This window comes from Saccopteryx leptura, chromosome 6, assembly GCF_036850995.1.
Source record: "Saccopteryx leptura isolate mSacLep1 chromosome 6, mSacLep1_pri_phased_curated, whole genome shotgun sequence".
Lineage (NCBI taxonomy): Eukaryota > Metazoa > Chordata > Mammalia > Chiroptera > Emballonuridae > Saccopteryx > Saccopteryx leptura.
The window spans coordinates 191126497-191140593 of NC_089508.1; the positions used below are offsets into that span (position 1 = coordinate 191126497).

The following is a 14097-nucleotide window of genomic DNA, read 5'->3' on the forward strand; positions in this document are numbered from 1 at the left end:
TTTCTACATTCCATAATTAACTTATGAATAAAACAGTTGCATTGCAGTGGGATGTGATGTGAGAAGTGTTACCTCGTTTATTGGAAACTTAAAATACGATATATGCCATAATATTTGAGTCTGTGGAAGCAAAGCTGACACCTTGCCCTCCTCCACCAGAAGGATGGAGCGCACCTCAGTGAGACAGAGAGGCAACACCACTTTGCACCCTTATCCCCAAATAAAAGAAAGATGAAGCCTTTCCTGGAAGTCACTGACTCTCTGACAAAGACAGCTTTATCCCTGACTTTCGTGGCACCGCTGTCTGAAGCTATGGCATGATTGAGGCAGACAGTAGCCCTGTGAGAAAATTGCTGTATTCCACAAAGTACGGAGTAACCATAAACTTTTAACCTTCGCAATCTGTTGGGCAAATAAAATATATTATGCTCACTTTGTTAAAAAATGACGCCGCCCACGTGGAGGCTGTTGCCCAGGTGATATTAATGTGTGTTGGGGATCGTTGTATCCTGGGGCTTGGTTTTGGGATTAAGCCTTTCCCACCCTTTTTGATGTGGGGTGGTACAATCCATGCCTCAGAGAAGTGACTTTGTATTAGAGACTTCCCTATTTTGTATATTGGATTAGGGGTTGTGAATCTACACTATAAAATGGGGGCAGAACAGGAGTTTATGATCTTGGTTCCTGGGATGATTAGCATGAGAGAGCAGAGGGAGCAGAGCAGAGAGCAGAAAGAGGCCATGTGGCCAGGAAAAGCAGCCAAGATGGTGGAGTGCTGAGTGAGATGCCAGTTTGTATAGAGTTTGTATCTGGGATAAGGAAGGAGACGGGGAACTGAGGAGAATAAGGCTGGTGAGCTAGAAACCTTTGATTCTAGGAAACTCGGATAAGTCAGTAGCTTTGTGAGCACTGAATGTGAGTGGGTTTTGGAGCCCAGTGTGTGTTTCTACTTGCCCGCCGGGTGCAAGCTAGGATTAAAGAAAATGGCCTATCAGTTTTTGGCTCCATTGTTTCTTTACCGACTGTCTGAATCCAATGCGAACCTGCATGGGCCAGGCTGCTGTGATGGCAGCCCTGGCCACTGGCTTTACACAATCTTATAAGGTTTCCACCTTTAAATGGTTATTGTATATATATGTTTTGGGGGGGGGGCTTATTTGTCTAAAGGCTGGACTCCCTTCAAAGCCTTCTTTACAAATAAACTAGTTTTCCTAAATGGTTTGGTTGCCTAGCTAAGGAGGATTCAGTCATGAACCCCATGAAAAGCTCTTCTGAGCTGTTTTAAGTTCAGGCCATCTTTCTCAGCTCCTGGGTGTATGGATCTTTTGTGCTTATAGAGGTCCCCCCCACCCCGGGCTTTTCTCTGACTCTGGTTTTGGTCCTTAGCCCAGCCTGCTCCCCATTCTGGGCATGGCCACCGTACTTCCCCCAGGGGGGGCAGCATCTTTGGGAAGTTCTTCTTTGAGGTCTAACTATATGGTTCTTTTCTGGAGGCAGATACTAGCAAAGAGGCCTTGTGTGTGACTGACCAGGGAATCAGGTTGCCTTTTTATGTATGTTTACAGCATACGCACTGTTGGACAGATAAAATATATTATGTTCACTTTGTTAAAGATGGCACTGCCCACATGGAAGCTCGTTGCCCAGGTGATATTAATATGTGTTGGGGGTGGGCTGTGGGCAGGCAAGATGCTTGTATCCTGGGGCTTCGTTTTCGGACTAAACCTTTCCCACCCTTTTTGATGTGGGGTGGTGCAATCCCATCATGCCCCAGATAAGCAACTTTGTATTAGAGACTTCCCTATTTTGTATATTGGATTAAAGGTTTTGATTTCTACACTATAAAATGAGGGCAGAATGGGAGCTTGCTCTCCCGGTTCCTGAGATTAACATTAGAGAGCAGAGAGCAGAGAAAAGCCACGTGGAGGAGACCTGGAGAAGCAGCCAAGATGGTGGAGTGTTGAGTGAGAAGCCAGTTTGTGCAGAGTTTGCGCAGGGAGAAGGAAGGAGATGGGGAACAGAGGTGAATAAGACTGATGAGGTAGAAACCTTTGATTCTAGGAAACTCAGGTAAGTCAGTAGCTTTGTGAGCACTGAATGAGTGGGTTTTGGAGCCCAGTGTGTGTTGTACTTGCCCGCTGGGTGCAATCTAGGATTAAAGATGATGGCCCACCAGTTCTTGGCTCTGTTGTTTCTTTGCCGACTGTCCGAATCCAATGTGAACCTGCATGGGCCAGGCTGCTTTGATGGTGGCCTTGGATACTGGCTTTACACGCACTTATCGGGAAACTAATTTTCTAAATGCTTTTAACCCTGAATTCTTTTTGCACATCTTTGGGTATTTCATACTTGGATAAACTTGGACCCTCAAAAATTAGAACTGGCCAGCATCTGTCTTGCATTGACCCTGGATGTCCCATATCTTGCATTTCTGCTCCGTAGGGAAGGGGGCGCCCACCTTCTTGTGCAGGTCTGTCCTCTCTGGCCGGGCCGGGCCCTCAGAAAGGCCCATTCCCTAGACAGAGCTGCTAGTGTTCTCGTGACCCATCAGCAGACAGGAACTGGGTCACTTAAGGTAGCGAGGGGGGTTTCTGCATTTCTGGAGTCTCCGAACTGGACACTCTGCCTGGAAGCCTGCCCCCTTTGTCATCACGGATGAGGCTGTCCCCCCAGCAGTGCTCACTAAGCATCCATTTCCATTGCCCAGTTGGCAGCAGAGGAAACTAACACTCTCAAGGGATCTTGGCAAAGGTGCCTCAGACAGGAAGCCGCAGAGTTGAAATTCAAGCCCGGGGCTGAGTATCTACCTGATAGTTTGGCCGCTGCCTGTTCTTGGCCGCAGCTCCTCCACTTTTTACATCCCTAGGGCAACAGGTTGAAAGCACAGTCCCAAGGAAGAAATAACTGAAAGCAACATCTCCCTCTAGCGGTAAGGGGGCAGGGAGAGAAATATTTCATTGAAGAGATTAGAGCAGGGGTCTCAAACTCAACTCAGCATGTGGGCCGCAGAGCAAGATCACAGCCGGTCGGCGGGCCGCACTAGGTCTACAAAAGGCAACTGTTATGCAACACTTTTCTCACTGCAGTTGAAAACAAAAAAAAATCAGTACAACAAGCACAATCGTACATGCAGTTTACTCAGTGTCACAAAACGACCAGAAACTGTAGTTCGCATCACAACTGCTGTTAACTAAGCTAATATCTAGCTAGGATGCTAGAGAAATGAAAAATACAAGTAGGCCCCTAGGCTTACTTAATTTTATCCAAAATATTTTGAACTTCGTGGATTAGTCTGCGGGCCGCACAAAATTGTTCGGCAGGCCGCATGCGGCCCGTGGGCTGCGAGTTTGAGACCCCTGGATTAGAGGGTCAACTGTCCTCAGAATCCAATTTACCCAACCTGATATTACAGATGGTGCAACTAAGATGCAGGGAGCAGAAGGAACCAGGCCAACGTCACACAGCTAGTCTAGAACAGTTGGTTAGGCAGGAAACGTGGTCTCATGCCTTACTTTTCGTCAGGCATTATGCTGGGTGAATGGGATACACTGGGGAGGGCACAGTCCCTGGGTTGGGCTGAGTTCTGTCCTACCACAAGTCATATTCTGAAGTCCCAGCCCCCAGTATCTCAGAATGTAACAGTCCACGGGCTTCTTAGGGACCCACGAAATAAAAGATTTCTGAATACTAAGAGTAATTCGCTCCAAGTTCTTAAAAAGGGCATAATCAAAATTAGTGTGTTTAATTGCTCAACCTATGTCACCTTCGTTTGTGCAAATATATAATTTTCATAAAGATGGCATTTGAAAACAATTTAGGAGTTATTTTTCTTGCTTTGAAATAAATCCCCAGTGAGCACCTTAGTGCTTCTTTAAAAAGTCACAATCAAACCAGACAAGTTACTGTAGCCATTTCCTCCCTGAGGCATTGAGGGATGCTCAGGAAACCGGCCGCTCGGGTTAAAAATAGAGGCTGTACTAATAATGCACTACGCTGCGACCTGGGCCTCGGTTTTCCCTTCTACGAGGTCTTGTTTTAAGGGGTGACCGAGAACAGCCACGAGCTAACCGCGTGGCACACAGCGAGACCTTGGTGGACGCCGACAGTACTGCCTTCGGTCGCGCACGGACTCGGGCTCCAGCCCTATCCCGCACCTTGCAGAGGGGAAGCGAGGTCCCTGCGCTCCGGCCCGCGCCCCCACTCCCGCCCCGGGGCGCAGGCGGCCTGTCGCGGCCGTGGCGGTGCATTGTGGGGCTTGTAGTGCGGGGCTGGGTGGGCTGGGCTGGGCTGGGTGGGCGCGGCCGCCGCAGTCGCAGCGGGGCCATCTTCGGCCGCCGGCTGGTTCGGCCTGCGCCCCGCTCCCCGCCCCGCGCGCCCGGCCCGATGGCGCCGCGGCCGCTGAGCCCCTTGATGCTGGCGCTGGGAGGCGCCGCGGCCGTGCTCGGCTCGGTGCTCTTCATCCTCTGGAAGGCCTACTTCGGCCGCGGACGCGAGCGGCGCTGGGACCGCGGCGAAGGCTGGTGGGGCGCGGAGCCCGCCCGCCTCCCCGAGTGGGACGAATGGGAGGTGAGTGCCGGGCCGGGGTCTGCGCCTCCGCGCGAGCGGCGTTAGTCCCCGGGGCCAGGGCTTGGACCCGCGGTCCCCAGGCCCCGGGCGGGCTGCCGGGCTGGCGTGAGCCCCGGAACCGAGGAACGGGCGGCCACTTGGGGTGGGGGCGCCGGCGCCAGACTCCGGCTTCCTCGCGGGCGGTGTCGGGGCCGCGCGGGGTGCAGCCCGCGCCCGCCCAGCGCCTGCGCGGGCGCCGCCGGGGTTGCCGGGAGCAGCCCTCCGCCCCCTCCGCGAGTTCACGGCCGCCTTGCGCCGCGCGCTTCCCGGAGCGGGTGGTCCCTGCGCCCTGGGACGTGGGCCGAAGGAATCTGTCCAGGTCACTCGGGGAAACCTGCAGAACTAGGCTGGGGATTCAGGACTACCAAGACCACGCTCTCCCATTGCCCTAGGCCGCGCCTACCTGCCCTGACTCAGGGTGGAGAGCGGGCCGGGATGGGCGCTTTGGTGCCTCAGGTCTGCCCTCGGGAAGGGCGAGGCGGGAGGGTGAGGCCACAGCCTGCCCTGTGCCCCGCAGCCCGAGGACGAGGAGGACGACGAGCCGGCGCTGGAGGAGTTGGAGCAGCGCGAGGTGCTGGTGCTGGGGCTGGATGGCTCCGGGAAGAGCACGTTCCTGCGCGTGCTGGCCGGGAAGCCACCGCTGGAAGGCCACGTCCCCACCTGGGGCTTCAACTCCGTGCGCCTGCCCACCAAGAACTTCGAGGTGGACCTGCTAGAGAGTGAGCAGACTGCCCTCCTTCCCCGCCCTTAACCTGAGTGGGACCCAAGCCTCCTTCCCCACCCTTAACCTGAGTGGGACCCAAGCCTGGGCTCTGCCTGGGCTGGCTTCAAAATGTGTCTAGACCGAACACACCCCTTAATGAAGTCCTTCCCTGGGGCACAGGATACAAAACAAGTTTTCTATTCGGAACTGGGGGGCCCTTCATGAGCCGCCAGCTCCAGCCTGGCCCTCCTACCTGTCCCCTCACTCCAGCTGAAACTCACACGCCTGAGGGATACTAATAGCTAGTTTCTCGTATGCCCATCATTTGACAGGCATTACGGTCATCAGTAGCTTAAGGGCAGGCAGGGATATTGTCTGGGAGAAGCGTCATTAGGCGATCCTTCCTTGTGTGAACATCACAGACTGCACTTGCACACAGCTAGATGGTACAGCTTGCCGCACACCTGGCCGATGTGCTATAAAGCCTGTTGCTCTTAGGCTACAAGCCTGTCCAGCACGTTACTGTACCGAGTACCGCCGGCAAGGGTAAGGCATTGCACTGTGACAGCACCAGGTGATGGGCATTTTCCAGCTCCATTATAAACTAACTAATGGGACCACAGCCATACCTGAGATTCGATACTGACTGAAATGTCATTCTCTGGCACATGGCCGTACTTAAAAAAAGCCTCCCAACAACTCCATGAAACTGGAAAGTTATTACCCTCATTAATACATGAGTGGACTGGTACCAGTCCATGGGCCATTTGGTACTGGTCCGCAGAGAAAGAATAAATAACTTACATTATAAGCCTGACCTGTGGTGGCACAGTGGATAAAGCGTCGACCTGGAAATGCTGAGGTCGCTGGTTCAAAACCCTGGGCTTTGAACATGGGAGTTGATGCTTCTAGCTCCTCCACATCTCCTCTCTCTGTCTCTATCTCTCTCCCTTTCTCTCTCCTCTCTAAAATGAATAAATAAAAAAATTAAAAAAAATACATGGGGAAACAGGCCCAGCAACTGTCTGACTCTTGATGTTAAGCACCATGCTACACTGCTTGTTTCTGGAGGCCACTTGCTGTTTTCTTTCTTGTTTTCTGCCCTTTGCCAGCACTGTTCCCTCAGTCTGGAAGGCCCATCTTCTCTTGATAAACTAATACTCAGCCTTTGAGATTTACCTCAAACAGGATGTCTTTGTGAGACCTCCTGTGACCCTGAGGCCAGGTTTAGGGTTCCTCCTCTGGGCTCCCCTTCTGCAGTATTAGCCACACACCAGCCTGTGTCACTGACAGGTCTGACCCAGCTCTGGCCACCAGGGCCCAGCACCTAGCAGGTCCCTGGGACATGTTATCCAAGAGTCTGACCAGTAACAGTCCAGCCTCCGTAGGACCTCCGTAGGGTCACTCAGCCTAGATTCAGACACGGCTCTCCCACTCAAGTCCTGGGGCTTTCCCCTCCCAGAACACGGACCTGGCTGTGGTCTACAACGGCCGCTGGTCTGGAACCCAGCTGAGAGTGGACGTTTGTGGATCTTTGGTGGCTCTTCCCTTCCCCCACCTCCTGCATCCATGTCATTAGCTCGTCCTGTCAGTTTCATCCTTGTCTGGCCGGATTCTGGTCTGTCCACTTCTCCCCACCTCCACTCCTGCCTTTGTGGTCCGCCATCATCTCTGGTACTATAGCGGCCTTGCTGTTCTTCCTGCGTCCACTCCTGTCCCCACTTGTCAGCCAGTGGTATCTTTCAGATCATGTCACTCTTGCTTAGAATGCTTCAGGGGCTGCCCACAGCCTCACTGTGGCCTTACAGGCCCTGCGTGCGTGGTCAGCCTGGACAGCCTCGTCGGTCGTGGCTTCCTCCTCTCTCCGTCCGGAGGTACCTCAGCCACCTGGCTGCCTTCTGTCTGCCTGCCCTTCCCTCTGCCCGAAGTGCTTTTCTCTGCCTCCTCTGTGGCTAGTTCCTCATCCCAGACTCGGCTGCTACGCCAGCTTCTTGGGGAGACCTTCCCAGACCACCCAGTCCAAAGCCACCCCCAGCCACTTTCACTTTTTCTGTTTTATCCCCTTCCTTTCTGAGGCGTGTGTACGTGTCACTGCGGTGACCCTCCTGACTGCGGAGGGAGCTCCTTGAGGGCAGGGCCCCTGCCTGCCGTGCTCGCATCGGTGTCCCCAGCACCCAGGTCAGTGCTCGGCACCTAGTGAGCGCTCAGTCAGTACTTGTTGAGTGCCTGCTACGTGCCAGGCATTGTGCTGAGGGCTTTGAGGGGATCCTGGGGTCAGTGGCTCTAATTCTCAAAGAGCTTAAGAGTCCACGGGGGTCAGAAGTATAACCAGAAACACTAGGCTGCAGGGTGACCAAGGGGGACAGTGCAGAGGTACAGAAAGGAACAGGAAGGCAAGCCACGTTGGGAGTGTATATGGGCAGCCATGTGGTAGTCTAGGCAGGGGTCCCCAAACTTTTTACACAGGGGGCCAGTTCACTGTCCCTCAGACCGTTGGAGGGCCACCACATACAGTGCTCCTCTCACTGACCACCAATGAAAGAGGTGCTTCTTCCGGAAGTGAGGAACAGGATCGGAAGGCTAGATAAATGGCCTCAGGGGGCCGCATGTGGCCCGCGGGCCGCAGTTTGGGGATGCCTGTAGAGTATGGCGTTTCTAGGGGAAGGCAATGGGGTGACCAGGCTGGACAGGAGGAGCTGAATGGAGAATGGCTATGCACAGGCAGGGCAGGGAGTCCTGGCTTCTGACCAAAGCTAACGTGGACCCAGGAGGAAGCTAGGAATTGGCAGGCGGCAAGGCAGCCCAGGAGAAGGAACTGGAGAGTACCCTTTATTGAGCACCTACTAGACAGCAGCCCCCAGAAAAGAACACTGTGTACAGACCTTTGGGTTTTGCTGTTAGGTAAGTTCAGTGAGGAGGAGGCTGATGTTTGAAGGAAGCAGCTGGCCCAGGGAGACCCAGCTGTCAGCGAGAGCACAACCCAGGTCTGACTGGCTCTGGGATCTGTGGTCTTTCCCTTGCTCCTGGTTGGTGGGACCTTGGGAAGCTGGCAGTAGGCCGGGGATGGGCTGTATGCCGAGAGCCGGGGCCAGGGCGGCACTGAGCCGGCCCCTGGCCTCTCCTCAGTCGGCGGCAGCCAGAACCTGCGCTTCTACTGGAAGGAGTTTGTCAACGAGGTGGACGTGCTGGTGTTCATGGTGGACTCGGCCGACCGGCTGCGGCTGCCCTGGGCCCGGCAGGAGCTGCACAGGCTGCTGAACAGGGACCCTGACCTGCCTGTCGTCGTGGTGGCCAACAAGCAGGTGAGGGCCGCAGGGGTCTGGCTCAGGCCAGACCTGATCCTCAGATGCCTGGGCAGGGGCAGGGGCCCTGGAGAGGGGTTCAGGCCAGGGCCCGTGACCTGGAATGGTTGGGGGGGGGTCCTGTTCCTCACACTCCGGCCTGTGCTCTTGACTCACCCATACCCCCATCCTGCCTGCCTTCTCCTTTGCCTCCCTATCGCAGAAGAATGAGAAGAACAATGAGTAAGTATCAACTAGGGGCCAGGTATGGTTTTGAATGACATTTCATGTTATGCTTCTGTTGACCCTCCAAGGTATAGAATACTAGTCCCCTTTTACAGACAGAGAATCGTGTCATCTCCCCAGCATTGTACACCTTGAAAATAGTGGGTTTAGGATATCTAACTCCCAAACCTGCGCCTTTTCCACCCTGCCATGTCCTTGTGACTTCCGGCTCTAGATCAGAGAGCTAAAGCTGGGAAGTGATGGGAAGTTAGGAGAACCCATAATGTAACTAGCACCGACAGTGAGCTTGCTTCCAGCGCCAGGCGCTGTGCTGAGCCCCTGACAGTCATGACCGCACTGCAGTCCTGCAGAAGCCCCATACAGGCCGTGCTCTGGTCCCTGAGCGCCCACAGTTATACTTGGTAGGTGGCAGAGCTAGGACTTGAACTCAGATCGTCCCGAGAGTTCCTGCTCTTCATCACTATACCTCTCCTGGGTGCCAGAGAGGGGCCTTGGGCCTGGCGGCCCTCAGCATCACAGACCTAAAGTGCCATCCTCAATACCAGGTGAGGCTGTGACAACAGAGTCCTGAAATATTTCCTCCGGCCATGTCCCTGAGAGACACGGGATGCTTCCATCCTGGTTGGAGAGAGGGTTACATCTTTGACCTCAGAGACCCCCTGCCAGCTAGGAAATATGTGACATTTATAAATAGGTGACCATATGATGTCCTGGTCTGCCTGGGACAGCCCTCACTTATGCCTGTTATTCTAGTATAGTTATTAATAGTGTCCACTTTGAATCTCAGAAGTACCTAGGTTTGGACAATGAATTAAATCGTCATCCTATATACCATAATTTATAGTAATTTTGAACATACAGGAGGCAACACCAAAGGTCCCAGCATTCTATGAATTGCTCCCAATAATCATTTTAATCTCAGGCTAGGGTTGGAATTAAAAAGTACTCTTATGAGCTGTGCTCTGTGGAGGCCTCTGACTTTCCTCAGATGGTGTCTGGGAGTGACATCACTGTAAGAGTGCTCCCCTATTGAGTTTAGGAAACTGGGCTAGGATGGCTGTAAAGGTCCTAAGCTTGGGTATCACCCCGACCTGAGTTTGAAACCTGGCCCTGCCACTTCGTTTCCTTGACAACAGCTTCACCTTTCCTGGGCCAGTTTTCTCGTTAAGTGTAGACTGTGAGAAGGAAGACTCAGTACTTGTCACGGGGCCTGACGTATAAGAAGCGCTACTTCGAACCACAGGGGCTGCTGGTGGGATGAACAGAGGGAGCTTAGACCAAGGGCCCCGGGGTCCCCGAGGTGACCCCTTGGACTGTGACTGTGAGGCTCGGTGTCAGGCTTCCTTGTCGGCTGTCCCACCAGGACCTGAGCGAGGCCGTGAGCATGGCGGAGCTGCAGCGGGAGCTGGGGCTGCAGGCGGTCGGCAGCCAGCGGGAGGTCTTCCTCGTGGGGGCCAGCATCGCCCCGGCGGGACCCGGCTCCAAGGACCCTGGCACCGTGCACATCTGGAGACTGCTCCTGGGGCTCCTCTCCTAGGCTGGCCCCGCCGGTGTGCCAGCCGGCCCCGGGAGCCTGGTTCTGCCGCTCCGGCTTCATCAGCGCCTGCGCCTGGGGCTGCTTGGCTACATCTCTCTTCCCCCCTCCCCTCACGAGCAGGGCCCAGGCCAGGCCACCAGCCGCACAGAAGCCTTCCTGGTGAGGTAGCCGTGGGGCTGACGTGGGGTGGGGGGCGGGCACAGACCGGGTCTGGCTCTGGTCTGGAAGTGGATCCAGCTTTCCCCGGTGCGGGTCCCACCTCCTGACCGACGGATGGTGAGACGGTCAGTAGACGTGCGCTCCCCTCCCTGCAGGGGGCTGAGGACCTTGTCGGTGTCAGAAGTACTCCTGGTCTAGACTGTGGGCTCCTGGCATCTTCGTGCCTCCCCCTCACGTGGGCAGGTTCTAGTAGGTGCACCGGGAGCCCCGGCCCTCTCGTCTGCTTGGTTCTCCGGCCCCAGCTTAGCCTCTTCCTCTCTGGCCATCATTTTGAAAGAAAGATGATTTCTATGGGGGTTTTTTTGAACTGGGAAACATGGCATTTCCCAGCCATGGAAATAAGTGAAGGGACAAACCGAGATCTGAGCGAGGATTTGGAACCTCCCTGCTTCCCCCAAGTGAAGGCCTGGCCCACCAGCCTCTTCTCAGCGGTGTTAACCCCCCCAATCAGAAAAACCAAAACACCCCACCCACCCCAACCTGGAGACAGAGCTGCTGCTGTTGGGCTAACTGTGCCCTCGCCCATGTTTACAGAAGTGGGGGAGAGACGTCCCGGACCCCGGAAGTAGGCTGAAGCCCGCCCACCAGAGCTGGGCCCGGACCTGGAACCGCATTGTGATGGTTTATTTATTTATAAAAGGAACGGGCCAAAGACGTAGGCTCTGCTTCCCGGTGCTGTTAACAAAACCCCAGATGATTACCACGGGAACTTTGGATCGTTGAGGAAAACAGCTGGAGTCGTGAATGCCACAGGGATGAGCTGCCCGGGTCGGAGGAGACTGAGCCGTAGCTTTTCCCGCCCTGTGGCTGTAACGTCAGAATACTTCTCACTGCACCACCTGAGCTGGGACCCCACTGGGATGTCAGACGGCTTCTGTGTAGATACGATGACTCTGGGAACGGAGCTTCATCGTGTAAATCCTGGTGGAAAGCAACGGGACTGGGCAGGGCGGCCTTTCCCGGCCCGCCAGTGCCCCGGCTGCAGCGGAGTGCACGGGACTGCTGTTCTCCCCCGTTCTCCCCTGTGCTGTGCACATTCGGGGTTCTCTCCCCGGCAATGACACTTCTCTTCAGTACAGGCCACGGGAGGAGGCTTCTCAGTCGGGCCGCTGAGCGATCAGTAACCACAAGTGGACGTTTTCCTTTTAGAGCAGATGTCCAGTTTGTGTTTCAGCTGAGAGCAGAGGCCCGTGCCTTCGTTACGCTTGGTGTTTACTCTGGGCGTCAGTTCTGTGGCTGGTGTGAGCAGAGGGGTGGGGACAGGTGGGGGGACCCAGGAGTCCCTGCTTCCCTGGGGGGGGGCGCTGCAGGTGTCCCATAACAGAGGTCCTGCCTTTGAGATTCGGATGAACCTGCATTAAGAAGTGATCTGTCTGCTTTTACTTGACAAACTGTAAGGAACGACTTAGGTTTCCGAGCAGCCTTTGGAACCTTTCTGACAGCTTCTCCCTTTGCCACTGGGAGGCTGAGAGGCCTCACTTCTGTGACCTGTGAGCCCCACCTCGTTACCCGCGCTTGAAAGTTACCTTTGGAACCAGCACTAGGGAGGGGACCCTTTTCTTCTCAGTAAGATCTGCCTTGGGTCTACTGGTATCACTATGTAGCAGGATTCAAAGGAAGGTGAACTTGAATAGAATTCAGCTACACGTAGTTGAGCTGGTGGCTCCCAGTGGGACCAGAGGACACACTGCTGCGGGTGCGGAAGGCCCAGGCTGCAGCCCGGCCTGCTGCTGTAGGAGCAGAGACGCCCTGTCGGCCTGTGGCTGTGCCTGAGCGTGCCATGGCTGCCCTCCTCTGGGGGGCCTTGGCCCGGCCTCCAAGCAGAGAGCCCCCGGGCCCATCTGCTCTGATTTCCAGGACCAGACTGGGCAAAGGAGGACCACGGCCTTTCTTAGGGACAGCTAGCCGCCTGGCCTTGTGGTCTTACCAGTTGCTACTGAATGTGACTTCAGTAGCCCAGAGGCGGTGGACGAGGAAAAGCTCGGGCGTCTCAAAGTCAGGCTCCTGAGCTAGCCAGGGTCACACTGTTCCCACCACAGCGCTGACCACAGCCCCCAGCAGCTTCAGCGTGGGAGTAGGGAGCCAGTATCTGGGCAGATGGTGAGGGAAGACCCTGTGTCCGAGTGTAGGTGGCACTGGCCAGGCAGTGCCCACACTCATGTGGGAGGGAAGCCCCTGCTTCTACTTGCCTGTGGGCCCTGTGCCTGGATCACTTGCCCTGGCACGGGCGGCATCTGTTCTTAAGAATTATTTAAAAGAAATAACTCCTGATGTTCCATTCTCTGACCTGTTGCCATCGCTTTGAAGAGAGGCCAGCTGGCCCAGAGCTGGGACATGTGGGTGGTCTTGGCAAGAGGACTCTGGAGGCCGCTGGGACCACTGCCTTGGGACGCCTGCTGAGCCAAGGGCCTCTGGCACCTCTTGGCGCCCAGAACTGCACGTTGGGAGCTTGTGCCAGTGCAGCGGGAGCACTGTGAGACTGAGAAGGGGACAGTCCATCTCACCGCCCCCGACCCTCTGCGGAGGTGCCAGTGGGAACCTCACAGCGGGCCCGTCTGCCTGAAGGAAGCGCCAGGCTCTCCAGAAAGCGTCTCCACCTGCCTTTGAAGAGCACTTTGTTTTCATGCTAGATCAGTAGCAGCCGCCAGCAGCTGCACCAGATGTGGACCCTCCCCTGCGCTGGCGTCCTTGCGCCCCTGCCCGACCTGAGCCGTGGGCCTCTCCGCTTGCTTCCTGCTCCGCACCTCCTCACAGTCCTTCCTCGTAGCTTTTCCTCGTCCGCCGCCTCTGGAGATGGGCCCGTCGGGGGAAAGGGGGGGGACTCCCTTCCGAGATCCAGAAGTCAAGGGGCCTTGCTGTCCCGCCTGTGCCTCGTGAGCCCAGACCCATGGGGCCGCCAAGGACATGGCGTCAGACGGCGTGCTGGCGGCGTTGGAGGTACTGCACAATAAATGCCAAAAACTCAGTGTGGCTTCCGCTGAATTTGGACTTGGGGACTGTGCTGGGTGCTGACAGTCCCAGTGAGGGACAGCTGCGGGGTGGCTCCGGAACACTGCCTGTGACACGGCTGTCGGCACACTCGGGCCGGGCCCCTCAGCCCACAGGGGTGGGGTGGTTAGGACCCTCCGCTTTGGTCTCAGTACTCCTGGGGGGGGGGGATTCAAATCCTTCCCCCACTCCTTGGCTCCGGCCCTGTCAGGTGTGGAAGTGGGAGCAAGGGCGGCCCCTGACAGCCTCCGGCCTGAGGTTGGAGTGGAGGCCACTCCACAAGCACTTCCGGGCAGGGTCCCTGCACTCGCCCTGTCTGGCAGGGGCCGCCCAGCAGACTGAAAGGCAGTTACGACTGATGGGTACTGCTAACAGGAAGTCTGGGCATGGAGACCACAGGACACTTCCACGGCCTGGGGGCAGGGGGCACTGGTAGCAAAGGCTTCCTAAAGTGGGTACCTGCCCTGGTAGAGACAAGGTCAGGGCCCAGCCTAGTCAGAGGCCTGAATTCGGGATGC

At 55.8% G+C, this 14097-nt stretch overlaps 1 protein-coding gene across 1 annotated transcript; it reads left to right on the plus strand.

Moving 5' to 3' along the window:
• The first annotated feature begins 4281 nt into the window (after positions 1–4281).
• ARL10 (ADP ribosylation factor like GTPase 10) lies at positions 4282–13556 on the plus strand. Its single transcript, XM_066341674.1, has 4 exons — positions 4282–4566; positions 5123–5324; positions 8435–8610; positions 10199–13556. Exons 1-4 carry the CDS (start codon positions 4384–4386, stop codon positions 10370–10372), a joined length of 735 nt encoding a protein of 244 aa, XP_066197771.1. The 5' UTR covers positions 4282–4383; the 3' UTR covers positions 10373–13556.
• The last annotated feature ends 541 nt before the right edge of the window (positions 13557–14097 follow it).